The sequence below is a fragment of the Triturus cristatus genome, chromosome 7 (assembly GCF_964204655.1).
Source record: "Triturus cristatus chromosome 7, aTriCri1.1, whole genome shotgun sequence".
NCBI classification, from domain to species: Eukaryota; Metazoa; Chordata; class Amphibia; order Caudata; family Salamandridae; genus Triturus; species Triturus cristatus.
Window position 1 is genome coordinate 1382798602 of NC_140590.1, and position 27730 is coordinate 1382826331.

The following is a 27730-nucleotide window of genomic DNA, read 5'->3' on the forward strand; positions in this document are numbered from 1 at the left end:
TATGACTACTGTCGTCCTATGGACCGACATAGTTGTGGTGGTGGTGCGGGCACCACCGGTCTGACTTCCCTATTGCAAGTTTGGGGGTAGGACCACCAAAGGACCGCTGCAACTGCCGGGGATCCAAGATCCCTCGGCAGTGTTGCAGCGGTGTGAGGCCGCAATATGCTGGCGGTGCCGCGGCAGCACCACCAAGCATAGTACGTGTTTCTTCATTGTCATCGTTTTCATGGCTGTGAGCCCGCGATCAAAAGTGTGGCGGTGAAGAATCTGCCTTAAAGCCTGAGGTTGCATGTAGGTGGGCACATGGTATGCCCCCCCCCCCCTGTATTTATGCACCTCCTGTTCCTGTACGGCATGGACTTCACAGTTCATGCTGTGCAGGAACATGCTTTGGCACTCCCATTGCAGTGCCTTTCTAAGGCTCACATATGAGCCTTTGAAAGGCACTGCTGTGGGACCCAAAAGAGCAGAACCGCCTGCCAGGATTACAACTCATAATCCGGCTGGCAGAGAGCGGATGGGTTTGGCGGTGTGGTAGAGGGACGCTGGCGTGAGTGCCCGCTGCCTCACTGCCAAATTCGTAATACGGCCCTTAGCTATACATTTTAAAGAGAAAATCACCTGGGCTCTTTATCAGCAAACAATCCAGACAAAAGCATCATTTCTCTAGGCAGGATTAATAACATTTCCAAGCTCCATGGTGATTTTTTGGTAATCCCCTTTTTAAGGGCAGTAAAGTGGAAAATGATTCCCATGTTACTATATGCTCGTGAAATGTTGGATTTAGATGGCAAATTTCAATTCTCTAGATTGACATTTCAAATAAAGCTTTAGGTGCTTCAAGACTTACACTTTGAACATGGAACAAATTTGTGGAATTTGATTGTAACGTTACTTACTATAAAAACTCTTTTAGGTAATAATATAAAAAACACAACCTCTAGTCAGTACGGATTTCCAGCGTAAAATGTTATAAGAGTAAATGGTCTATATTTTTTATTGAACCTAATAATAAATATTTTAGATGAAATTTTACTTCTACAACATTCAACACATCCCCTTAGGAAGAAGATACTGTGCAAAAGTATGTTATTGAAATGTAAGCATGGAAATTTATTGTAGTTGCATGCTAAACCCTTAATAGTACTGATGAGAAAATAGTTAGGTTCAACTGAATACATTTTCTATCAGAGCTGTTTCACAAACCCTTTGTGATGCAATTTTGAAATAACATTTGTATAAATCCTGGGTGGCACACTCCTGGTTGTATGAATGTTAATAAATAAACAATGATATATGCACGTCACTTACAATGAAATTTACTAGTGTTCATTTACTCCTAGATTGCATCTGTTTTTCTTTTTTTAAATTTAAGTCCGCTTTATCTTCATTCTGTAAAATTAAAATATATAATTACCGGCAGGTGTTAGATTTGTTGAGATCAATGACAAAAATGCAAATAGCATTGGCCTTGGCAATTTTCTGTGCAATTCAAACAGGGGAACTATTATTAACCAAAGGAAATTTGTATGTGTATTGTTATTTTAAGATATATATGTTTTGGACAATGTCTATGAAACAAAGTATTAATTTGTTTTTTTATTGTATGAGCCTCACTGTTGGAGATATGTACTTTCTTCAGCTAAACCTGCAACATTGAAATATAGAAACCTGAAAATGTTTGGAACAGTGCTTGTGCTGTAAAATGTATGACATTGTTCTGCATTCTGTCCATCAATTGTTCTTTGTGCATGTGTTGTAAAATAGCCCAGTGTTCAGAGACTTCATGTGATAAATGAAGCACCCCACCTAGGGAATGGTGCTTCTATTGAAATAAAGCATTCTCGAATGGGAATGATGACCACTTGACATTCAAAATTAAGAATAAAATATTATTTCTGAAGCATCCCATGATGGCAGGACACAGTTTAACTATAAGGGATACCATGCTGGAGAAAAACAGTTTTTTGAAAAATAACAGACCAGTCTGTAATAGAGAACAACATTTATTTGGAGCATTAGAAATGCATCATTATACAAAACTTAAAATCGAATTTTCTTACAATGGTCCATTTCTACAACCAATACTATAGAATAAAACTATTTACATTTCAAAAAGGTGGGGTACACTGAATACCCCCTCTGTTTATGGACATTCATATACAGTACTTAAAAAGCACAGCACAATACACAATTTGTACACCTACTTAAAAGACATTAATCTCGTATTTTGAAAAAAAAAAAATAAAAAAAAAAAAAGAGTAAAAATTCCGAAATGACTGGACAACTATATATATATATATATATATATATATATATATATATATATATATATATATATATATATATATATATATATATATATATATATATATATATATTCTCAATTTGGAATTTCCGAACTTCATTTTGCATTACCAGTCTGAACAAGATAACCAGAACTACCTCATTACAAAATACCGTTGCACATTGTGGGGAATATATATATTTTTTAAAATGTCTAATTTACAGATTTGTTTAAAAAAGAAAAAATATATATACCACAGCTCAAAAAAGTTGCTGTTTAAAATTCACACATTTACAATGCTTTAGTCTGCTCGCCGTCTACTTCAATTTCCTTCTCTTGGCTTGGGTTGGGCTGAGAGATGTTTCTACAATTTTAAAATAAAACACTGTTAAATGCTGAAACTAGATCATACAATAGAATACTTAGCATCTTGTAATTTAAAAGCAGCACTACCTGGAAAGGTGTGCAAATGAATGTTGCAGATATTGCCACGATTTATTCACTTCTTTTCGATTTTAGACTGCTTTATCATTGAATTTCATGCAAACCTTTTTATGGTAAACACATTTAGTATTAGAAATAACGTTTTTTCACAATTTACTCTTCTGCAAAGATAAGATAAAAACAATCTATGATGTCACAGTTCAGGTGTAAGTATTTTAGATTTGTGTATTCTATAGCTCAATACAGCACAACATTTCACGTTGCATAAATTCATATAAGCAGAGATAAGGTGTCCTACAGCGGTAATACATGAAGATCTTCAAAGCATCTGTATCAATAGTTAAGTGGGACATAGGTCGATAAAAACCAAAACTGGTGGCAACAATACATTTACAGAAACGTAACCTTTATTCATATGAATACAACATAACTACCAATTCACAGGTTGCCGATAAGCGAATGGGCCACATTAGATTTAAATAGGGATTTTATGATTCACAATAAAGCTACAAAAACACTCTTTAGGGATAAATCTGCCACTGAAACAAATCAAAATGATCAATTTGGGTAAATTGTGGTTGCTTTTTCAACACATTACAAACAGATTGGCAATACCAGTATAATTCATTATTGCTTCTTTCTCCCTTAGAAACGTGGGCCGTCGTGGACATTTGTATGGGCAATGACATTCTTAGTACTGCGTTGCAATAAAACTGGTTATTCTGATACATCTGATACAGAGTGGTACCAAGGATTTTAATATTGTGCATTGGTCTGCAAGTCAAGAAAATCTGTCAAATTAATTCAGTCTTGAGCTGCAGCTAGCCTATGCATCTTTTATAGGTCATCCTTTGCAGAGTGCCATCAAGAGAGCAAATAGCCATACCGACTACCCAATCTGGGATGTCAAATGAGAGAGGTTTTATTGTTTCAAAATTTCTAAAGCATGAAGAAAAAGATGATTGACAAGAAATTCCAAGTGCTCTCTATACCCAAATGTCTATGCAGAAAAATAATGTGGGCGATAAAAACTAAAACTGTTGGCAACAATACATTTACAGAAACATAACCTTTATTCAAAAGAATACAACATAACTACCAATTCACAGGTTGCCGATAAGTGGATGGGCCACATTAGATTTAAACAGGAATTTTATGATTCACAATAAAGTTCCAAAAACACTCTTTAGGAATAAATCTGCAACTGAAAAAAATCAAAATGATCAATTTGGTAAATTGTGGTTGCTTTTTCTACACATTACAAACAAATTGGCAATACCAGTATAATTAATTATTGCTTCTTTCTCCCTTAGAAACGTGGGCTGTCGTGGACATTTGTATGGGCAATTACATTCTTAGTACTGCGTTGCAATAAAACTGGTTATTCTGATACAGAGTGGTACCAAGGATTTTAAGATTGTGCATTGGTCTGCAAGTCAAGAAAATCTGTCAAATGAATTCAGTCTTGAGCTGCAGCTAGCCTACGCATCTTTTATCAGCCATCCTTTGCAGAGTGCCATCAAGAGAGCAAATAGCCATACCGACTACCCAATCTGGGATGTCAAAGGAGAGAGGTTTCATTGTTTCAATATTCCTAAAGCAAGAAGAAAAAAATGACAGACAAGAAATTCCAAGTGCTCTCTATACCCAATCGTCTATGCAGAAAAAGAATGTGGGCAGGGTTGTTTGAAGAAAAATGGGTATCAAGTACTATCAGATTACAATTCATTGCCGTAAGTAAAAGTAAGTACATTACTAGTATATGTTGGTATCCACCACAAGTGTATTGTGTGTGTGTGTATATATATATATATATATATATATATATATATATATATATATATATACACTGAAAAAACCATAGGTTTCACACACGTTATAGTTAGGAATTATTTACAAAACCTTGCAAATTCACTTAAAAAACCATAGGTTTCACACGTTATAGTTAGCTGTACATTTCACTCGTAAAAAACCAATGAAATTCCACGTTATAGTTAGATCAGGTAACTATAACTTGCGCGCCCACAATAAACTGCTGATGACGTCACATATTACATCACTCATGACATGGTCAGTGACATCACTCATGACATCAATGTTGACATCTGAAATTACACATTGTGGATTGCGGTCGCGCAGGTTATAGTTACCTGATCTAACTATAACGTGGAATTTCATTGGTTTTTTACGAGTGAAATGTACAGCTAACTATAACATGTGTGAAACCTATGGTTTTTTAAGTGAATTTGCAAGGTTTTGTAAATGATAATTCCTAACTATAACGTGTGTGAAACCTATGGTTTTTTCAGTGAATTTGTACGGTTTTTTAAAGTTATGTATTTATTTATTTATTTTTTTCTGGTTTTTCACTATGCGCACACCCTGCGGACACGGTGCGCTTCCCGCACCATGCGCGCTGTGTGGGCGCTCGGTGCGCTTCGCGCACCGAGCGCCCACGTTGCGCAGTGCATGCCGTGCGAACTTCGCCTTTTTTTACACAGTAACATTTGTTTTTTTCTCCCTTGTGGGTCCTTTGATTTATTTAATAAATGTGATTGTTACTTCTTTATTTTTTTTTTTATTTTTTTTTGCCGTGCGCGTACGGTAAGCTTACCGTACGCGCACTCCGCGATTTTTTTTTAAAAATTATTAAATGTATTTTTCGTACTTTTGGGTCCTTCTTGGACCCCCTGACAAACACTAGGGGGTCTGCTACTCTCTTCGTTGCCCCCTTTTCACGTTCCCCACCTTTGTTTCTCAGTGCGAGAGACAGAAAATAGCGGCCGACACTTCCTGATTTCGACCGATTCGAATGTTTACAGTCATGTAACCACCAATCAGAATTGAGCTCGTGCACGGCACCGTACGCATACGGTAAGCTTACGGTAAGCACACGGAGCGCGCTTACAGATATATATATTGATTTAAATGCTATTTTCTCATGGCCTACTGAACAGATTTACACCAGACCTACAAAAGGCACATCCTTGACCTGAGGACTACCTCTCTGCCAAATTTCAAGTAATTCTGTTCAGCCGTTCGGGCTGTAGCTCGGACTAAAGGTCCTATGGGAAAATGCATGGGGAAAACGCGTTTTGGGACCCCCCTTTTCTCTCAGCACCCGCTTGACGAATCCCCCCGAGACTTTCAGGGTAGGAGCGGAGCGTAGCGCCCCATTAGTTTTGAAAATTTCGCGAGGATTCGTCGACCGGCGCCAAAGTTATTCCAAATAGAATGTTGCGGATTTCCTATGGAAACACGGTCCTAACTATAACTATCTACTGGCGACCGCCAGTAGATAATATATATATATGTTATGTATCACCTTCGCTGGCTCATTACTGGATTATGTGGCACTATTTTCTCTGTTTTATTAGTGATATTTTATCCTATTTATTAACAGTTTTTATATCGTGTTACATTCTTTTATCCATTACCAGTGTTATTGTTGTAAATATATTTATATATGTATTTACATTATTTTTTTCACTTTGAATTGCACGAAGTGAACCAAGTGGGATATATTCAACGATGATGCTTTTTTAATTTTATTTGTATTTATACAGATATATTGCATACATCATCTAGTAATTGTGTGATGCATTTAAGCAATTTATGGCGAGTATATAGTGAAATGTACTCAATCTGTCTTTTATTGCAAGTCTTTTTCTTGTGTCTATGATCACCTGACACAGGAAGTGAATTCACCCTGCATGTTTAAATGGCTTTGGCAAATTGTTACCTGTGTGTGATCAAGGGCACGGCTGTGCTCGAAACGCGTCACTTAGCAGAGGAGCAGAAATAAAATCTTCCTGCCAGCAATTGGGGTCCGTTTACTCTGTTCGCCGCTGCTGCTGCGTGTTTGTAGCGGAGGTTCGAGGAGTTCAAGGAGTTGCATTTGAAATTGAGGAAGTAGGTTGCTTCCGGCAACGGACCCCCTCCCTTTGAGTCGGCGGCCGTCCTCAACCAAAAAACGAAGAGGAATTCCGGAGAGGAGTATTTGACGGCAGCCCCCTGCAGCAGCCGAAATCGGTGACACCATTCACGGGACGACGGAGGACGGGTCGGAGGACTCGCCAGTACGTGGTTCCTGGCGGTGAGTTACACGGCATTGGTGCGCAGGTGGGGAGGTGATTGACTATCGGCAGTGAGTACGTGAGCGGCGGACGCCAACCACGTTTGAAAACTTCATCTGCTTGTAAACATGTCTGCCAATACAGATAGAGAACGTGAAGCAGCGGCAGATATATTGTTTGGAAATCTGCCCAACGTAACTGCAGGCGTGAGAAGCATGCACGATAATGGGACTGACGCTGATAAAGATGTAAAAAGTCTGTTGAAAACTTTAGAGAAAAAGATGAGGAGTGAGACTACCAAGTGGTGGGAGCACAAGTCTCTTTCCAAATATGAAGAAGCAGGCAGAGTCCCCCGTGGACTCAGAATTTTATTGGCACCTAGCTTTGAAGAACCTAACCCTGAGATGCTTAAGGAGTGGGGTGAAAGTAATTTGATTGCTTCAATGAACCTTGTAAAAATTTTGATCAAATATGCAGCTATTGATCGGCAAAAATTACTTAAAGATATAGAACAAATCAATGAGGACCTGGCAAAATCTGATCTTAAGGATTATATCACTAAAAGCAAGGCAGAAATCGCTGAAAGAATCGTGAAACATGAGGATAAAATTAAGAAACGCAAAGTGTTTAAATTTGCCCGTGATTTAATGGACTACCAACAAGGACAAATATACACATTTGCGAGAAAATTTGAACATGCCAAAAAATTACGCTTTGAAGAGAGACGTACTGGTAAAATTCCTCAGCCAACTCACACGGACATGAATAGAGATGATGAAGCCTCAGGGACAGATGGCGAATCTTTAACAAGCGATACTGGCTCAGAAGGTGACATTTTGGTCAGTAATGTGGATGGAGGTGTTTACAGCCTGGGAGAAGAGGTTGATTTTTTAGCCATCGACAGGCGCCACACGTTGAGACCGAGGAATCGGAACAATCAACCAAACGAAAAAAGAGGAATGCCAGAAGAAAAGCAAGACGGAAATGCCGGAAAATCAACACAAAAGGAAAAACAGCAATGGCAGAGAAAGAGGCGATAATTGAACAAACAATAATCAATTTGTCTAATGTCGAACTATCTAAAGCAGAAAAACAGCTTCTTTCCCTAGGACTCAGCTTCTATCCTGAAAGCTCCTTCAATTATGCCAACACCAGAATTGATATTTTCTGTTTCATTCGCAAACTAAAATTAAAGAAATTCTTTGCGGTTAAAACTGGCCTGGATACATGTCAAACAACGCAAGACAATTTGCCTGGGAACATGCTAGGTTTACAAGCGGCTGATATACCGACCGTTTTAACTATGCAGGAATTGAGCAATGAACAAGCGGTGGTACAACCTGATAAAGAGGCTGTTTCTAACACCCAAAACAGACTGTCCAATGAAGGAATTGTTCAATATGGAGCTGGGATCAGTCCGTTTAAACCTAAGAGCGCCTTCATTCCTATGATGCCCAAAGATTCAGTGGATGTATTCCATGACCGGGTGACAGATGATATTAAGAAATTGTATATCCAAACCAGAAAGAAACCAAAAAATTCATCTTATATGAACAACCAATATGATCGTCTGATGACTAAACTGGGGAGAAACAATGAAATTATTATTATGGCATCTGACAAAGGGGGTAACATCGTACTCTGGCCAAAAAAGGAGTATATTATTGAAGCAAAAAGACAATTAAACAATCAAGAATGCTATGGTAAATCAAATCTTAAAAGAGTATAACCTTGCCAAAGAATTACTAAGGAAGCAATTATTAAAATACAAAAGGGAGGGTCTTATTTCTTCATCGGAATACAAATTTTTAGACATGGACTTCCCTGTGTTACCCACACTTTACTTGATCCCAAAGGTGCACAAACTAACTCAACCAGTACCAGGAAGACCGATTATTTCCGCCATCAACAGTGTGAGTGAACACGTCTCCCAGTATATTGACTTTTTTCTACAGGACTTTGTAAAAAAACTCCCCAGCTACATTAAAGACACTGGTGATTTCTTAAACAAGATCAAAGACATCACATGGGAGACAAACTTTTTATTGATTGCTTTAGACATTGAATCGCTATATACTAGCATCAATCACACGGATGGGCTGAATGCTATTAAGTATTTCCTTGATTCAAGGGGGAGTGAATTGTTTCTACATAACAGAATGTTAATCAATTTGATAGATTGGTGTCTGAATAATAACTTCTTTTTATTTGGGAATGACATTTTTAAACAGCAAAGAGGCGTGGCTATGGGATCCTGTTTCTCCCCCAGCTATGCCTGTTTACATGTTGGCTGGTGGGAGGAACAGGTCCTCAAAAAACAACATGGGGAAATTTTTAATCGTCATGTGGTGCATTGGCTACGCTTTATAGATGATGTCTTTGTGATTTGGAGGGGAAATGAGGAAAGTGCAATCAGTTTTATTTCTACCATCAACCAGAATCATATGAATTTGCACTTCACATCACAAATCAGCGAAACCACGGTCGAATTTTTAGATGTTAGAGTGCTGATTGAAGATAACATACTTGAAACAACCTTATTTAGGAAGCCCACAGCTGGCAACAGCACTCTACATGCTAATAGCAGCCATCCTAAACATCTAATAGAGAGCATTCCGTTTGGTGAACTACTGCGGATCAAACGTATCTGCAGTACAACGGAACAACTTGACAAATGCACCAAGGATGTGTTACACAGATTAAAACAAAGAGGATACAGTGACCAAATTTTGACCCGTGCGGTGTCGAAAACACGAGACAGACCTAGAGATACCCTTCTACATGGGACAGCCAAAGAAACTGACGTAACTGAAGCTGACTCATGTCCAAGGTTAATCACTACATACAGTAGACAAGAGAGAAAGATAAAAAGCATTATCAAAAAAAATTGGCCCATAGTCCTTACAGATGGGGTTTCGGGTCCTCGTCTACCTGATATTCCAACTATCACTTTTAGAAGAGCAAAGTCTATGAGGAGCCAGCTAGTTAAAAGCTGCCCAGAAACAGGAACCTCAGGCACTTGGCTGAAACCAAGAAAGGGTTTTTTTAAATGCTCCACGTGTCGTGCGTGCAAGTTTGGAGTTAATACTACACATTACACCACCCCATTTTCGGAAGAAAAATGTGTTATTCATGGGAGTTACAACTGCCGCACTGAGTTTGCGGTGTATGTTTTGGCGTGTACCTGTGGCTTGCGTTACGTCGGTAGCACCAAGCTACAGGTGCACGTCAGAATTCTTCAAAATATTCGGGCTATAGTTAATAATGACTCTTCCTATCCTGTAGCCAGACACTTCAAACGAGAGCACAACAATGATCTCAGCTGCCTCTCGTACTTTGTTATCAATGCGATTCCCCCCTTAAGAAGGGGTGGAAACAAAGAAAAGAAACTAAGACAATTAGAATCTCGCATTATTCTAGAACTGGATAGTAAAACACCACATGGGTTAAATACAACTGAAGATCTGCACAACTTCCTTTAGTATTAGTGGCTGCTCCCTCTTTTGCACTGTGTTGACTTCTCCTTGGACCCACTATTTTGTAGATTGATTATGAGCTTTTATAAATAGTTTTATAAGCTTTTATGAATTTTCATGGATTTTTTTACGGGTTTTGGTAGATTTTTATAGGTATTTTAGTCACACCTCTGCTTTTCCAGCCCTCACTCCTCCATAATATCTTGAAGGGTTTTTCAACAGGCTCTATTTTGTCCTTTTTGTCAGCACTATTACAGAACTCCAGCTGCTTTTGCACATTTGTGGTTTTTTAGATTTTTTAGATTCTTTTAGGATCTTTTAGGGAATTTTCAAGGGTTGTACTTATTGTAGATTTTTCCTTTTTTCAATAGAGATAAAAAAAACTTTCTGAAGGAAAAATCAGATCATGCTTTTGCACATAATTGTGGCACTTTATATTTATTTCTACCTCAGACTATGCATTAAGACATGTAATAACCACACTCAAGCCATATTCATATCATTTACTAGCATTCAGGCTGTTATGTATCACCTTCGCTGGCTCATTACTGGATTATGTGGCACTATTTTCTCTGTTTTATTAGTGATATTTTATCCTATTTATTAACAGTTTTTATATCGTGTTACATTCTTTTATCCATTACGAGTGTTATTGTTGTAAATATATTTATATATGTATTTACATTATTTTTTTCACTTTGAATTGCACGAAGGGAACCAAGTGGGATATATTCAACGATGATGCTTTTTTAATTTTATTTGTATTTATACAGATACATTGCATACATCATCTAGTAATTGTGTGATGCATTTAAGCAATTTATGGCGAGTATATAGTGAAATGTACTCAATCTGTCTTTTATTGCAAGTCTTTTTCTTGTGTCTATGATCACCTGACACAGGAAGTGAATTCACCCTGCATGTTTAAATGGCTTTGGCAAATTGTTACCTGTGTGTGATCAAGGGCACGGCTGTGCTCGAAACGCGTCACTTAGCAGAGGAGCAGAAATAAAATCTTCCTGCCAGCAATTGGGGTCCGTTTACTCTGTTCGCCGCTGCTGCTGCGTGTTTGTAGCGGAGGTTCGAGGAGTTCAAGGAGTTGCACATATATATATATATATATATCCAAAAGCAAGCTTTGATGAAACAAAGACGCCGCACTCTTCCTGAATCTTTAAAGTTTAAAGTTTTATTTTCTCTTCACCTACGCGTTTCGAACTATGGCAGTTCTTGGTCACTACCGTGACCAAGAACTGCCATAGTTCGAAACGCGTAGGTGAAGAGAAAATAAAACTTTAAACTTTAAAGATTCAGGAAGAGTGCGGCGTCTTTGTTTCATCAAAGCTTGCTTTTGGATACATATGCGAGGCTGTCCTTACCTCGCCGCCGGCACCAGCTATTCAGTGCTCCTCCCGCAAGGACAATTTGTTGGACTCATATATATATATATATATATATGAACTTAGAGCATTCGTCAGCTTCCACAGGAAAAAGAATGCACAAACTCCTCTTCGCCGGTAAATACTTATTTTATTAAAGTATTAATAGCTCCCTTTTGTCTGCCATGACGCGTTTCGCCCGGAAAACGGCCTTGATCACATGACGCTGACTTTGCGTGTGACAGAATTTAAAATGATAGCACCCATATCACGTGATGGAAAGACATAAAAGACATACTACAAATTTACGTGTGCATATCCTGCAATTAATAATGACAATCATGATAGTTGCGTAATGCAGATAAAAAATGTCAAAACAGATTCGATAAAATAACCGATCTTGCAGTCTGAGTTTTACACATAATAAAGAGTCTAAATACTGTTGACTTGACAAACTCAGAACACATAAGACAAATTCGTTACCAAAGTTGGATCGTACAAGGCTAATATGCCTCCCAGAACAGGTCTCCTACAGAATAACATATGATAAATCCCAGCTAGCTAGAAACAATTAAAACTGAATGTGCAAATACTGCTGGGAATATATCTGAGGACCTGTAAACAATGATGTCACTTTAATAAGGACCAAGGAGCAGGGAATCTGTATATTCAATAAAGTTGTATGTCAATCCATTTAAAGGTGTTTTATCTGGTGGATTACTGTCGATGAAGATAATAATATCTAATTTTTTTATATTTATCATTGTTTATGTGTGTGTACTCAAATGTAAGTGCATGTGCCTAAAAGTGCAAATTGAATTTATAAAGTGCAAATAGTGCAAGTAGATGTGCAAATAGGCAATGAATGTGCAAAATATATAGCGCCAGCAAAGCACATGCATTTGTATAATGCATCATGATGGAATCCAATGCCAAATAGATAAATTGTATCAAATATTCATATGGGTGATTATGAATAATAAATAACAATAAAAGCGAGGTCAAGATGATGCCCAAATAGAAATAGAAGGACTCAAAAAATGAAGGATATATCCTAAATAGAAATATATGTGTGGAGACAAAGAGAATGATGATTGCACATTGAGTAAACTGCAGTAAGTTGATTTGAAAATCACGCAAGCAAAAAAACACTTATGATAAAATCAAATCAACAAGAGATCATAAGAAATTGTGCAAATCCTCCGTTGTATTGAGCCCAAGCGGTGCCTTACTGTCTAGCTCAATAATGAACCGAGTCTCAAGTTGTCTCAACATACGCTCTCTGTTTCCACCATGTTTTAATTTAGGGATTGCATCTACCACAAAGTATGAGAGACAGTTAAGTCATTGTTGTGAACTGCTCTAAAATGACGGGCCACGGGATAGGTGGGATCATTATTAACGATGGCCCTGAGGTGCTGTAAAATACGGGCATATGCCTACAGTTTAGTGCTACCCACGTACTTAAACCCGCAGGTGCAAGTTAGAATATACACTGCAAATTCAGTACGGCACGTGTAATGTCCCCCAATTCGTATTGGTGTAGGACTAAAAGGAGTGTTGTAGTTAGTGGTGTTTACCCCAAATTTACATGCCCTGCAGGATGCACATTTAAAGAAACCTTTGATGGGCTGCAGCCAACTCGTTTTGGTTGTCACTTCTGGATTCTTAACCACCAACTGGTTTCTCATTGAGATTGCCCGTCTGAAAGTGATAGTGGGTGTGGATGGTAATCTAGGTGCCAATACAGCATCTGTTTTCAGTATTGGCCAATTATTATTCACTATCCTTCTAAGCTGGTTGTGTTGCTTATTGAATGCAGTGATAAGACGGGGTACATTGGTTGTCAAGGTGGGAGTCTGCCTATTGTGCCTACGCATTTACTGGTCTTTCTCATACTATCCTGGCTACATGGTGCCCACCATTAGACACACAGCCACACCACCTTCTGCCTTGTAGGAAGAAAGAAGAGACATTTCAGAGACTGCACAACTCTTTGCTATATTGATTACAAGTTACGGAAAGAGTCTATCTGCAAAAAAAAATGTGAAGAGTTGGTAGAAAACTTGTTTAAGTGTAGCAGGTCAGCAAATGCTAATGAACGGATACCAAGCCAATCAGTGAACGAAAGAACTGCAATTTTGCAGAACACAGCAGCTCCTGACTTATCAGACACTAAGTGTAGTTTAGAATCAATATTAATGTTGTATTACATTCAAAACACCACTTTAGGAATAGATAAACAGATTAAAAGTATACGTGAAAGAGTTAAAGACTTACATACTGTGGATGACTGACTTAAGTGATGCCAATTTTGGTTCAGATTTCAAAGTCTATGTGATGTCAGGGGATGAAGACATTGGTCTTGATCATGTCTTCAGTTGTTCTGTTGATTTATATTCTCAGCTGAGTTTGTATCAAAGGTCTTACTAGAGACAAGGGCACTTCCCAACTTTTCCCTTCTAGCTTATGATGTCAATGATGATGATGAACTTGATGAAGATGCTTAAGAAAGGCAGTGTTTGATTTAACTAACTCGGAGTAGGTTCATTGAATAACTAACGTAAAAGAGAGGAATTGTGAAATTTTAAATGTTAATGCTTGACTACAGTAACCTGTAACTGCCATGTTTTCTTGCTCATTCTAAATCTGCTTCCTGGATATGCCCATCTCCGAGGGGACCTGCACCGTGGCATTCGAGACGTAGACTTCGCAACCCGCTTAGTCGGTAGAAAATGTTTCTATTATTGCCACTTTTGAAGGCCTTGAAATCTCTCTCATGAGCTCATCTGTGCACGTGCTTGTATTCTTGGTAAGAATTTACTGGTGATCCATATTAAAAGCAGTAACAGTATACATTTGCACCTTGCCCTTGAAGCTTGTCTCCATTTGCTGGTTATGGAAATCCCAGTATGTGTGCACTCTATGACTACCAGACTATCATATTTTTTATTTGCAATAAATACTTAATGTACTCATCCTAAAGGTGAGGGAATTTTCTTCAACAGTCAATTATTCAATGGAATATTACCAGCAAGATAGATTCAGCAGCTTCTTGAGATAATAAAGATGGCAAAAAATCATAATTGAACTGGATTTAAGAGACAAAATGGCACTGCTAACCTTTTAAACAGATAGTAAGCGAAAAGGCGAGATAAGCACTTGAGCTGCTTCATGAGGTGTAGTAGGATGTCACAAGAACACAAGCCAAGTCCTCGTTGGGACCAACATTTTTACTAATATAGTATTTTTTTCTTTGAAAATAATGAGGAAATAAGTTCTTTTGAGCCTAGCACAAAGGTCTAATCACCCCCAGATGGGAGAGTGCACACACAACTGAAAGAGTATCCTCGTGGTATTTGCAGCATTTTACACCCCAATTACAATCTTTTGGAATTGTCCTCTGTAGGTTTTTAAATAGAGTTGGAACAGCACCTTCTGTGCCACATTATGAGGTGCCACCACATCACGAGCATGAATGACTCATTGTAAAGAGATCTTTATAAGGCCTCTGAAAACTGGGCCCAAAACCTGAGCAGATCTTGTGAAAAATAAAGCCATTGTATCTTAGACCATGTACATGTAGGAGCTATGTGAGGCACTGCACTGGTGAGCTTAGTTATCCCTTATAAAATATCAATAAAAGAAACTAAAACATGAAAATTGAGTATTATATATATTACACACTTCTCAGCATTTAATAAGATATGGTAAGCTGCCAGAAGACTATATTCTTCCTAACAGTATGTTAACACAAAATAACTTTCTATGGGAAATTCTGTTGAGTCCTGGAAGAGACCGACCCCTTCAGTTATTAAAGAAAGAAACAACCGTGCTTTTTCCGGCACTCTGACATAGAGCACATTTCCCATGTGTAACCGTTTGAATGTAGTCATGCTTGAATAAAGTCATTATATATGTACATACAACTATACATGCTTGCACAATTATTCTGCAATAAACAATACACAGTAATAATGTTTAGATGATTACAAGGTGTGTGTAAAATAACCAGTGACATCAATGCCTGGTATGGGATCAGATACCAGGACCCCGTACAGTTTTATGCGGGCCTGATAATAATTAAACAAAAGAGTCAGAAGTACCCCTTTCCAATGTCACCCCAGAAAACATGTTCCAAACTAGGCATATCTGTGTTTGGCTATATGTCTCTAGGACAGTGTGTGCAGTATGACTGTCGGTCTTTTACTAATCGGTAAGTGCAAACCTCTCCGTTCTTGCAGCTCTTCCCGACGCAAAAGGATAAATAGAAACAAGCTTTGCTTTCCAACCAATGACCCCCGGAGAAAATGTTTGCCATCTCACATTACGAGTGTAATTCGAATTCACTGTTCACTCGGTAAGGTCGCTGTGAGACTGGTAGTGTTCTTTCCTGGATTCTTTAAAGGGAATGTTATTTATAAATTTCTTGGCATACTTCGTCCGTAGACCATGAGTACCTCCATTCTTCATGTTGCTCATGTCTTTGATGTATTCTCTACCATCCAAACCCATCATAACATGGAACAATCTCTCGAGGCTGGTCTGAATTTCACATTTTGCCTCTGTGTTTAAACGTTTGTCTTCTGTTGACAAAGATGACGCTCTTTATGTCGTAATATGGAAGCCATTATATGTTTCAAAGCTGATGAACCTTTTGGCATCAAAATGGAACTTCTCAGCACCAAGAAGGTATCTAAAGTCACAGGTAGTTTTAGAACAGAAACGGGTTCTGATTATGTTAGTCTTTCTAATTTCTCATGTCCCTAGAAGCATTTGCAGAGATATAAAGACTAGTGATCCATCATAGAGAAATGCTACTAACTTCAAAACATATAATTAACTATTTCCCTTTTTCTCTGGTTGCACCTAGAGAGAGTTAAAACAGGCCCCTGATTTGTTAAAGTCAAAAACCAATTACGTTATTCCTACAAAAAACTGTGATCCCTTTCTTCTTTAGTACTAGGGTACATAATGCCATAAAAGAAATTCACAGAAGGCTTAAAAAAGCTGCAAATTAAAAAGAAAAGCAAAAATCAAGAGAATGCTCTATTTGGAAAATTATATAATTAGTAAGAGTAATTTTTAAAACTGGAATTATAAAGAAATAGAACATTACACAGTTTGGAGGCCAGGAGGAAAAAATGATATTTGGATCATAAGATGGCTGTGGTGTATTTAACAGCCTGAGGGCAGCAAAGCTGTGAGAAAGTTGAGGGCAATAAAAGGCAATATGAGATGACAAAGAAGAGTGACCAAGGTGATAAACTGAATATAAATTAGCAAGATGAGGACATGTGTAAGACTTGGATAGTTTACTGAGAATTTGGATAGATTAAAAAAGAAGAAAGGATCAGGCAGGTGAAAAAATGAATGCACGAGTTAAGACGAGGAAGTACTAAATAAGTAGTAAGTGGAATTGCGGAGATAAAGGAAGAAAGAAGCATTTTTCTTTTAAATCGAGGTTAGGTATAATTATTAGCTAATACCTTTTTTCCTCAAATGAGTTGTAATTCTAACTAAACATTTTAGCCTACAGAAGAGGGTGAGAGACTTAGGACACAGAGAGAACAGAGGTCTGTGACATGAACCAGATAGGAAAAGGAACCAGTGGCATTTTAGATCGCATCAGTAAAAGTAGGGAATTAAAAATGTGTTTGTTCCAGCAAAGGATTGCAAATGAAATAATAAGAATACAACCAGAAAATTCCTGGAAACATTTCTGAAAATCACTGTTCATCTGCAAAAAAATGTGATGATGATCGGCACCTTCAACCTCTGGGTTGGTAGACCAGGCTCTGGGAGACTGACCTCCACGCGAACATGAAGCTCCTGGATTCAGACAGGAAGTGAGTAACCCAGAGGACACAGCTGGATATACGTTGGACCTAGTATTTACACATAACCTTCATACATCGAACAAGTATGTCTAATAACCAATCTGGTTGGATAATTTTTTCATTTCATCACCCTCAAAATGGAGATACAACCTCACCCCCACAGCGCCGGCAACCCACTACCGGATCCAAGAGCAAATTACACAAACATCAGCATAAAAGAGTATGTGGAAGCCCATATGTTGTCAAAGTCAACCATGAGAACCAGTAACTTTATTTGCTAAAATAATACAATATACCAACCTCCATGGACACGTCAAACCCAGCCAAAACAAGAATATCAAAGGTGATTATCTAATCCACCAACACATGTTTGAGCAGTTAAACTAACCAGCCACAACTTGGAATGTAAATGGCATACAGTACTGACAATAAAGAGCAAATTCTACTGCAAAAGACGAAGGAGAGGCGATCACTACACGATCAAGATAGCTAAAAAGCATGCAATCCGAAACATAATTGCAAGGTCTTGAATAAAATGACTTGGGGAGCTCTCCCAACATTTTCAAAGACCTGCATAATTCTCTTGATTAACTGTTGCTGTTGATTACAACTACACTATGAACGCCTTTTATTCCAAAATAAGCAATATCTCCAACCCCATGTGGAGCAAATTCAGTTCCTTCTCACCAAGGGGTCTGCTAGGATGGCGGTCGGAAAATCACTCCGAGCGACATGGTAGCAGGAAAACACCGCCCACTAGGACCGCTGCATAACCGCAGGTCCAATTAGTATGCCACGCAGTCGAAATCCAACCGCGGCGGTACGATCGCAACTTTTAACATTGCGGGGGTTGCTGCTGCCTGCAGCACCGCCGCGATGTTCAAAAAGGCATGTCCAGCATATCCCTGCTCTGCGTGGCAGGCACTGCACAGTGCCTGCCACCTGGTACAGGGACAAGTAGGGGGGTACCACCCCCAGTGCACCCCCCCAAACACATTGGGGGCCCACAATGGGCCCCCGGAGACATTCTCTGCATGCCTTTCCATGGCGGTTCCACCGCCGCGGAAAGGCTGGCTACCGCCGGGATTATAATCATGCTGGCCGAGCCTGGCCCTGCACCGGCCCCATTTTAGAGGTCCAGCTCCGCCTGCCAGGCAAGCCCGCGGACTGCTATCTGCGGAAAAGTGGCGGGCGTAAAATGTCACCGCCATGCTAATGGGACCGGCGGTTTTCTGGGTTGCGCTCGCGGGCAGATGACTGCCAGCGGCCATCCGACCGCCATCCTAATAGACCCCTAACTGTCTATTTCTGCTTCAAATCACTTTCCCTACATTCAGACCCTTAGAGACAGAGGAAATGTTGAAAACGGCCTTTTCGACCGCCATCCTAATAGACCCCTAACTGTCTATTTCTGCTTCAAACCACTTTCCCTACATTCAGACCCTTAGAGACAGAGGAGATGTTGAAAACAGCCTTTATGTAAATGAAAAATAAAAAAGCATCAAATTTAACTCTGAGATCATACCCAACGAGATGCACTAAATAACGTCTGCTTTTCCTCCCTCTTTAGGGATATCAAAAAATTATAAATGCCTTCCTGCAAAAATGAGAAATTAGAGGCCCTGTCAAATATAGCATTATTACTCGCCTCCTAAAAAAAGCATCAGCAGGCCAGATGTTTATAGCAAACTTCTTGCCAGTCACCAATCCACCCTACAATAGTAAAATAATGGAAAAGAAAGTTATAAGACTATTTAACGAATACGTGGAACTTAAAGATCTTCTCAATGATCACCATCAGGGTTCAGATCCTCAAGCTGGACAGAGAGGTTGGCTGGTCTTTGTGCTCCCCTCCTTCTAAGGACAAAGACAAAAAGCATTGGCATAGCCAATAGGTCTCGCCTTTGGGACCTTATAAGTGTTTAGCCATGCAACAGTTGCATAACTAAATACTTATAAGGTCCCAAAAGCGAGACCTATTGGCTATGGAAAGCGTCCGTGTGGCCGCGAAAGTAAAAGTGATCGCGATCAAAAATCAAAGCGGCCGCTAAAGTGAAAGTAATCGCGGTAAAGCGCGGCGCGCGCGCCCGCGCACATGCACTGTAGGTCCAGGCTGGCGTGGTAGCACTTTTGAGCCCTCTCAATAAGTCTCGCCAGACCAGCGCATGCGCTGGGTCAGACGAGACCTAAAAACCAGCACTAACAGCCCTCAACCAGTATGAGTCTATGATATGGTGGATTCCATAATTCCACAGAAAAGCATATAAAGTTAATTAGAACATTGGAATGTGGAGCACTCCATTAAAGACAATGGAGTGCTCCGAGCTTCTACGGGCCGGTAAAGGCCCGCAGAGCAACATTCCAATGTTTTCACAATGGCATCTTGGAGCCCGTGGGTATTTAAATCCCCATGGGCTTTGAGAGGCCTATAAGGCTCCAGCGGGCTATAAGGCTCCGGCGGGCTATAAGGCTAAAGGAGGTGAGTTGAGATCTGTCATAATTTGAATCCAATGTTTTACAATTGTAACACAAAAAAATAATTAGTTCAGTAGTCATCCTCACAATCATTATAAATCAGCTTACTCCAGGGATCTACCGTCTTGCCACCATTTATATGTCTACGTGCATGTTCAAGAGCAACTTCTCAATTTATACCAACCCCAATTCCTCTTCTAGCTGGAAAATAGATCATGGAACCACAATTACTTAATGCCAGAATCCTGCATTCCACTGCATGAACAAAGCTAAAATAAAGATTCTCACGTTCGAAGAGACAGAGTGATTTACTTTCCCTAAAATGGCCTCTGAGACATGGAGCTACTACATCTATCTCACCATAATACCCATAAAAAATCTGAGGATTCAATACTGCTAGTGGCTGTAACCAATCAAATCACATGAGGTGCCAAAATGCAGCTTTTGTCCCTACAAAACAAAAATACCTCAAGGTACTCCAACTCATTCAGTAGGTGGAGGTAACAAAACCTCTGTTCCTGGCAAACGCTGATTAACGCAACATCATCAAATATCTTAGGAAAGGTAAGGGTTAAAAAAGAATATTGATCTGGGCTTGGACAGAAAAAAATTGGTGTGAGCCACCATAATGTACGAGTAAGAAATATATTTTATACTTACACATATCCCAAAACGCTCATGTAATAATACTAAAACCTAGTTTAACAGACCTCCTTGTGGCCCATGACAGACTCGTAGATAGCTACCACCAAAACAATCGTCCTGCAGCCTCACCAATACAGAACCCTGAGCAATTCAACTTCAAGTACATTTGTTATTGACTTCTTTAAGGATTGTACAATTCCTATGACTACTGATATCTTGGAACTCCTGAGTACCTCAACTAGGGAGGTGAGGTATACTATTTGGAAACGTATCTTCCTATGGCCTGAACAGATATCGTAAAATATGCTGTCAACAGAGTCCGTCCAATATTTGTTTCAAAGTCATGAACGGTATACATTAGGGCAAATAGCATTAACGGCAGTGATGGTATTTTGTAGACAGTCCATCCGTCTAGTATCACTCTGTCACTCCTCTTTTCTTTGCGATTGTCACAGACCTCTATAGGACCCTCCCTTCGTGAGTAGCTTCAGAGGAGAACAATGCGAGTCATGACAAGTAACCACCCTCCCCTATTAGTACACTGGTCTTTCCCAATGCTTCTTTCTAAGGGACACCTGGCACAGAGGACAGTACAGGGTGACCATGAGTTACCTCAGTAGTAGATTTGTCTTTGCCAGTGCTTGTTTTTGCTCCCCAGTCTCAATGGCACAAGAGCTGAGCTAGAGCTGAGTTGGAGCCTTGCTCGGTTCCTACCTCTGCATGACGTGGACTTTCCTCTATTATCTCTATGCGCTCCGTGCCGTTGGTGGTGTACCTCTGCAGGCCTTTTGTCCGCCCACGTAGCCCATGCGTTGCCCTACAGGGCAGTGCCTTGTCCCCACTCAACTGCGTGTCTAGCCCTCTGAGGGCGGAAGGGCCGGGGTGTGCAGCGTTTTAGCTGTGGACCCGCTGGATTCCGTAGAGGCAGAGCGGGCACTGGAATTATGCAATCGGGGAATGCCAAATTATGCGGCAGGGTTAACTAAATGTTGTTGCAAGAAAAGTCACAATTTGCGGTGTAAATCAGCAAATTATGGAGCAGACGTATTATTTGGCTAATGCAGCAAATTCATAATTTTGGTGAAGACGCTGCGGCCGCAGAATCCAAGTGACCCTGATTAGATGACGGCAGTAGTGCAGGTAAACCATTCTAATGTCCGCAGTGAAGCCTGCTGTTACTGTGTTAGTGGACATGTGGTGTATATGGCATGATGCAGTTGTGGTTTACCTCTGCTGGGGTGGTCGTTTTGGTGCCTTTTGGGTGTACGGCATGTTTGAGAAGGGGTGTGCCCCTGAATGTTTTTTTTTTACCCGGACTCCGACGAAGCTGTCAGATAGTCAGTCAGTTATGGCTGGTGTGAACCTCTTTCACCCCCGGGTCACTCAATATGGCGAGGTTCCTGTCGGTTGGCCTCCCTGCGCATGCGCGGCATCGGCGTGAGGCACCCAGGGCTGGCTCCTTCCTTTGGAGCCCCACGCCTCGCCCTCGACTGCTGCTGAGAGCTGTCAAAACTGCTCTTTTAAAAAAAATATACAACAAAAAAAAAATCTGATTTTGATTAATATGGAGAAAGGAGACATAGCATAACTGATAATAAAACGGATAAATGACATCTGAATTACGTGTAGCGGTAATTTATTACATAAAATATCTTTTATGTAACATACGAATAGTTGCTGGAAGCATCACTCACCCTGACGAGTTGAAGCCACAGCGGCGGGGCCGGGATCTCCGGCGGCTGCCAGGGCCGCCGCGTGAAATATACAGATCCCGCGCTCAGGGAGAAGGATCCGACTTTAAATACTTAAGAAATTAATTGGGTTTATATATTCTTTTTTCCCCTACCTTTCTCACCCCCTTAATTAAGATCGATCTGCTGAGAGTTAGCGGTCTGCGCAGGATATGCTGACAGCTGATGGTTCTGCCTATGCGTGGGTGCCGGTCCTTTCCTCCCCCTTCTTGGCTCTCTGCATCTTTTTCCTCTTACTCCTTGGCCTCCTGCTTCCTTTCTTTTACTTCATCACCTCGGTGCTTCCTTCCGTCTCACTCCTCGTCTCTGCTTCCTTTCCTATCACTCATCTCTCTGCTTCCTTTCCTCTCACTCCTTGGCTCTCTGCTTCTTTTTCCTCTCACTGTTTGGCCCCCTGGTTCCTTTCTTGTACTCCCTCGCTGCTTCTTTCTTCTACTCTCTCACCTCTCTGCTTTTCTTCTCACTCCTCGACTTTCTCCTTTCTTTCTTATACTCCCTCGCCTGCTTCCTTTCGTCAACTCCCTCACCTGCTTCCTTTCTTCCCCCTCCTCTCCTCTTGGTTTCCTTTCCTCTCACACCTCAACTCTCTGCTTCTTTTTTCCTCTAACACGCCGGCCTTCTGCTTTCTTCTAACCCTCTGCCTCTCCACTGCTTTTCTTTGAACCCCTTGGCCCTCTGTTCCTTTTTTCTGACCCTCGGCTCTCTGCTGAGGGTCAGCATGAGAAAAAAAGCGAACAACCAGAATCAGAATTTCAGTGGTGCTTTTAGGAGTGAGTCATAGCACAATAAACTGAGCGCAAGGACACACACGCTGAGAGTCAGGACACCTTTATCCAGGGCAAGGCCCTCCGGTTTGGGAAAACCCATTGCCAGTTTTCCATACTCCATAGTGGGAGTGCATGTTGTGGGCAGAGCACAAGTCCTAAAACAAGCATTGGCATAGCCAATAGGTCTCGCCTTTGGGACCTTATACGTGTTTAGCCATGCAACAGTTGATGTTGTTGCACCAGATGCTCAAACTTCGACAAAGACGAGACCTGTTGCATTTTTAATGCTTGTTCCACTGGAGTCCAACTTTCTAGGCAGCTGTCAAGCCAGAATGAAAAATTTGCTAGCTTTCGTAATGGAAAGTTTCAATTCCATCAAGGACACAAAGGCGAGGATTATGCTGCACTTTCTTCACTTTTATTATCCAGCAACCATGTTAACAACAACAACAAAGACTTAATTTCCCATGAAACCTTGGAAGAAGTCAACAACAAAGTAATGCCCAATCAACTGTCAGAGGACCCACAATAGTCTTTCGTCTATGTTGCTGCCTCCTCTTTCTTCCTGCATCGAAACACGAGAAACCTCATCTTCAGTCTAGTTTTGACCCATCCAATCCTGAACGGGTATAAATATATGTTATGAAAAAACATACTTGTAACTTCCTGAGAAATACACTCGTTTGGACAAAAAAAAAGTTAACTCCTTCAATCTACAGGGTAACATTATGTCATCAAATGGAAACGTACAAGCATACCCACCTCTACGAAAATCCTTTCATCCTAGGGCAGGCTTAATCAAATGAATGCGGGTGGGCTGATCCTCGGCTCTGTGTCCTTATTAAAATGTTGACTTTCCGTTAAGATAGCTGGGAAATTCTTCATTCTATGTCAGGACCAGAGGCGAGAAGCAATGCTAGGGAATGGTTTGATGTAAAACCTTTTAAAGGTAGAGTACAAGGACCAGTCCGCTGCATTGAGAACATCTTCCAAACGAGCCCCCAGGGAGATTGGCTTTGAGGCCATAGCCTCTCTAACGGAATGAGCATCAAATATCTTAGAATCAATGCCAGCATCTTGCATGGCCCATTTCACTCATCTGACGATAGTAGGGGAGGACACTGCCTTATATGGTTTCCGAAGGGCAATTAAAGTTGCCTCTCACCATGAGGGCAGATATCCACGGTCATTGCCTCGTAGATCTTAATACACCACACTACACAGAATTTTGGGGAATCTAGAAAGGAAGGGTGAGAAAACACACGAGTTACATTTTGTATGCCTGGAAATATGGAAACTAACCCCGTCTGGGATACTCTACCAGTAACGCCGAGCGCTCTCACATCCGAGACCCTTCTACATGAAACTAAGAATAGGAGAGTAGCCAGCTTAGCGGGTATCTTTTTGCTCGAAAAATATTTGTTGGATGCCATGACAGGAAAATGTTCAGGACCTCGTTGACATCCCATTGTGCTGCGTAATGGGGCTCTGGCAGAAGGGATAGTCAAACGGCTCACAGGAGCTTCAAGGTATGGTCCCCCACTGGGTGATCACCCACAGGCACCTGACCTGCTGATATCGCTGACCTGAAGTTATGGATAGATCAGCGGCCAGGGAAGTGGGGAAATTTAAGTAATGGGCAATGTCTGCCCCCACCGGATCCAGGTGTCGTTGGTGACACTAGCCCAACCGTCGGGTCCATGCCGACCTATACCATTTGACTGTACTGTCAGCTCATACCTTTGAGAGAAGGGATGCAGGGTGGCTTGAAAGTCCCGGGACTTTCCATCGCCCCCTGTAATCCACCATGCCATAAGAGGTAGAGAACTCACTAGCACCAGGCGATGGTGGTTCCCTTCTGGATCTCGGAGGAGATACAGAAAGAGGGCTAGAGGGATTGGTAAATCTCTAGAAAGTTCCAGAAGAACTGGATACCAGACTTGCGATCTCTAAATCAGTGTCACCAGGACCATTTCCACAATAGACGCATGATCGAGGCGAATGGGGGAAAGGCGTATCCGGCTCCAGTTGCCAATTCTGGAGAAAAGCATTTGTGGCTGCCGCTTCGGGATACAGATGCTAAATGAAGTATCTGGGAAGGTTGTGGCCCAGGTGAGATGGGAAGAGGTCTACTGAAAACGGGCCCCATTTGGTCTGTAGGGCCTTGAAGACCGACAGGTGCAACTGCCAGAGGCTTGCATCCTTGAAGTGATTAGAGTGCCATTCGGCTATTTGGTTGGTCCTTCCCGGGAGATGTTCTGCTGTCACCGAGACTTGATCCATGACCCAGTAATCCCGCAAGATCCTGGCTTGGTCCGAGAGGCCTTTGGAGTCCATACCCCCCTGATAGTTAATGTAGGGCACCGCCGCTATATTGTCCATTTTGAGAAGGTTGCAGCAATTCCCTTGGTCCTTGGTCCAACACCTGACTGCGAATGATCCGGCCAAAAGTTCCAGGCAGTTGATGTGCAAAGATTGTTCGTGGGAGGACCGCCTTCCTCCGGTGGAGAATTCCCCACATCGCGCACCCCTGCCCTTGCCGCTGGCGTCAGATACGAAGACTATGTCCAGAAGTGATCTGAATATCGCTCGCCTCCTCAAAACCTCCATGTTAGCTAGCCACCACTGGATCTCCTCCCTGGCTTCCTCCGATAAGGAGACCACTTGAGAGTTGGTGAGCCACCGCCAGAAATAAAAAGTCTAGTTGCTGAAGGGCGCGATAATGAAGGGGCCCTGGAAAAATGGCGTGAATCGAGGAGGACAAGGGTACCACTACCATCGCAATTTGCCATAGTGAGGTGACTGGCTTTTCCACAGTGCGGCACCGTTCGTGTCTGATCTTCTTTATCTTCCTTGAGGGAAGACAGAGTGGCCCGAACCGAGTCCACTACAAAACACCAAAGATTGAGTAGGAGTAAGGCTGACTTCTGTTGGCTGATAATGAATCCAAGAGATTCCAAGGGATCGACTCATCTGTAGGTGCTTCGAGAGGGTCCGAGGGCACTGGTCCATCAGAAGGCTATTGTCTAAATAGACGATGAGGTGGCTTTTCCACGCTCTTAAAAATTCCACCACCGGGGGCATGAACTTGGTGAAACACCACAGGCGAAAGACGAGCCGAAGGGAAGAGTAGTGAACTTGAAAGTCTTACCCCACCATTGGAACTGGAGGAACTGGCGGTGAAGAGGACAAATCGGGATGGTCAGATTAGGGTCCTTGAGGTCGAGACGCACCATCCAATCGTTGAGTTGAAGGAGATCTCTCAGGAGGTAGATGCCCTACATTTTGAAGTGGGAGAAAACTAGTCACTCGTTGAATATCTTCAGGTTGATGACCAGCCGCTTGCTTCCATCCCTCTTGTCCACAAGAGAAAGGTTGCTGAGGAACCCTGCCGGGTGGGGAGATACCTGCAATATAGCCGCCTTGTGGAGTAACTCTGCTACCTACGCATCTACCAGCTTGGCGCCTGCCTCAGAGAAGACCAGCAGGAGGGAGGGGGGTTTCCCTTTAGGAGGGAGAGCCATACAACTCTATATGCTTGGTTTGGAGTACCCAAGAATTGGAGGTGAGAGCCGACCAGTTGCAAACAAACCTGCGTAATCTGCCCCCCAGGAGCTGTTGTGAGAAGAAGTGGACACTCACCTTGAGCAGAGCCATGGTTGCTGCTGCCTCTGGTGCAGCCCCTTCAGCCTCGGTGCCACAGTTTTATCCTGGTGGGGTAGAAGTTGCCGAATTTGGAGGCATCCTGGTACTGTCCTCTTCTATTGGTGTAGCCTCTGCCAGAAGTGAGGATTGCGAGCGGCCGGCTAAGCGCCCCCAGCCTCTGAGAAAATCTGGGGCATAAAGATAAGCTTGATTGACGCCTGGGCATTCCCCAGTGAAATATAGGTTGCCAGAAATTTACCAAGTTCCCAAATGAACAGGTCACCAAACAAACCACCTTGTGCGAAGGGGCCAGCTTCCGAGGTGGTGAGATCCCCCAGTTTGTGGTCAATCTTTATGAGGAGCGAACGGTGCCTCTCGGTCAAGATGGCACAATTCCCGTTTCCCAACAAGAAGATGGCCCTCTGGGCCCACCTGGACAATACCTCTGGGGAAATCAGGGTTCCGGACGTTTTAGCATCCTCCGCCATGTCCAAAATGCAGATCAGTGGCCGGGCGAGATTCAGAAGATTGTCCTAGCAAGCTCGCCATGATCTATCAATACCATTCTTTGGCAGAAAAAATATATATTTTCCCAAGAAGGTGGCCATGCGGTCGTCTATGTCTGGTGTCAATACCACCTTATCATCCAGAGACGGGAGGGGCACTCCGCCCAAATATGGTAGCGGACTTCCTTTTCTAGAGGCTTACGCTGCCTTCCTGCAACATAGTTGGTGACCGTGACCGATGGGACCCATACCGCTGACTGGGGGTGGAGGAGCATGTCAGGGTCTAAAAATTCTGAAGTCCGTTGGGGGTCGTCACCTGTTGGCATGTCGCTGCTAGGTAGGGTGGGCGAGGGGCACCACAGACGAGACCCTGGCTCCTGCTCCGCATCAGAGCCCGAGGGTGAATCAGTCCCAGGTGGGTGGGGGTGGCCGAGTC

The 27730-nt window shown here is 41.7% G+C and overlaps 1 protein-coding gene across 2 annotated transcripts in view; it reads right to left on the minus strand.

Moving 5' to 3' along the window:
- Positions 1-2388: 2388 nt before the first annotated feature.
- NCOA6 (nuclear receptor coactivator 6) overlaps positions 2389-27730 on the minus strand; it is a 389704-nt gene continuing 364362 nt past the window's right edge. For both annotated transcript variants that reach the window (XM_085619104.1, XM_085619103.1), the window contains one exon: positions 2389-2654. In XM_085619104.1, the coding sequence (XP_085475230.1) occupies positions 2582-2654 (73 nt within the window). In that variant the 3' untranslated portion in view covers positions 2389-2581. The remainder of the gene's footprint in view (positions 2655-27730) is intronic.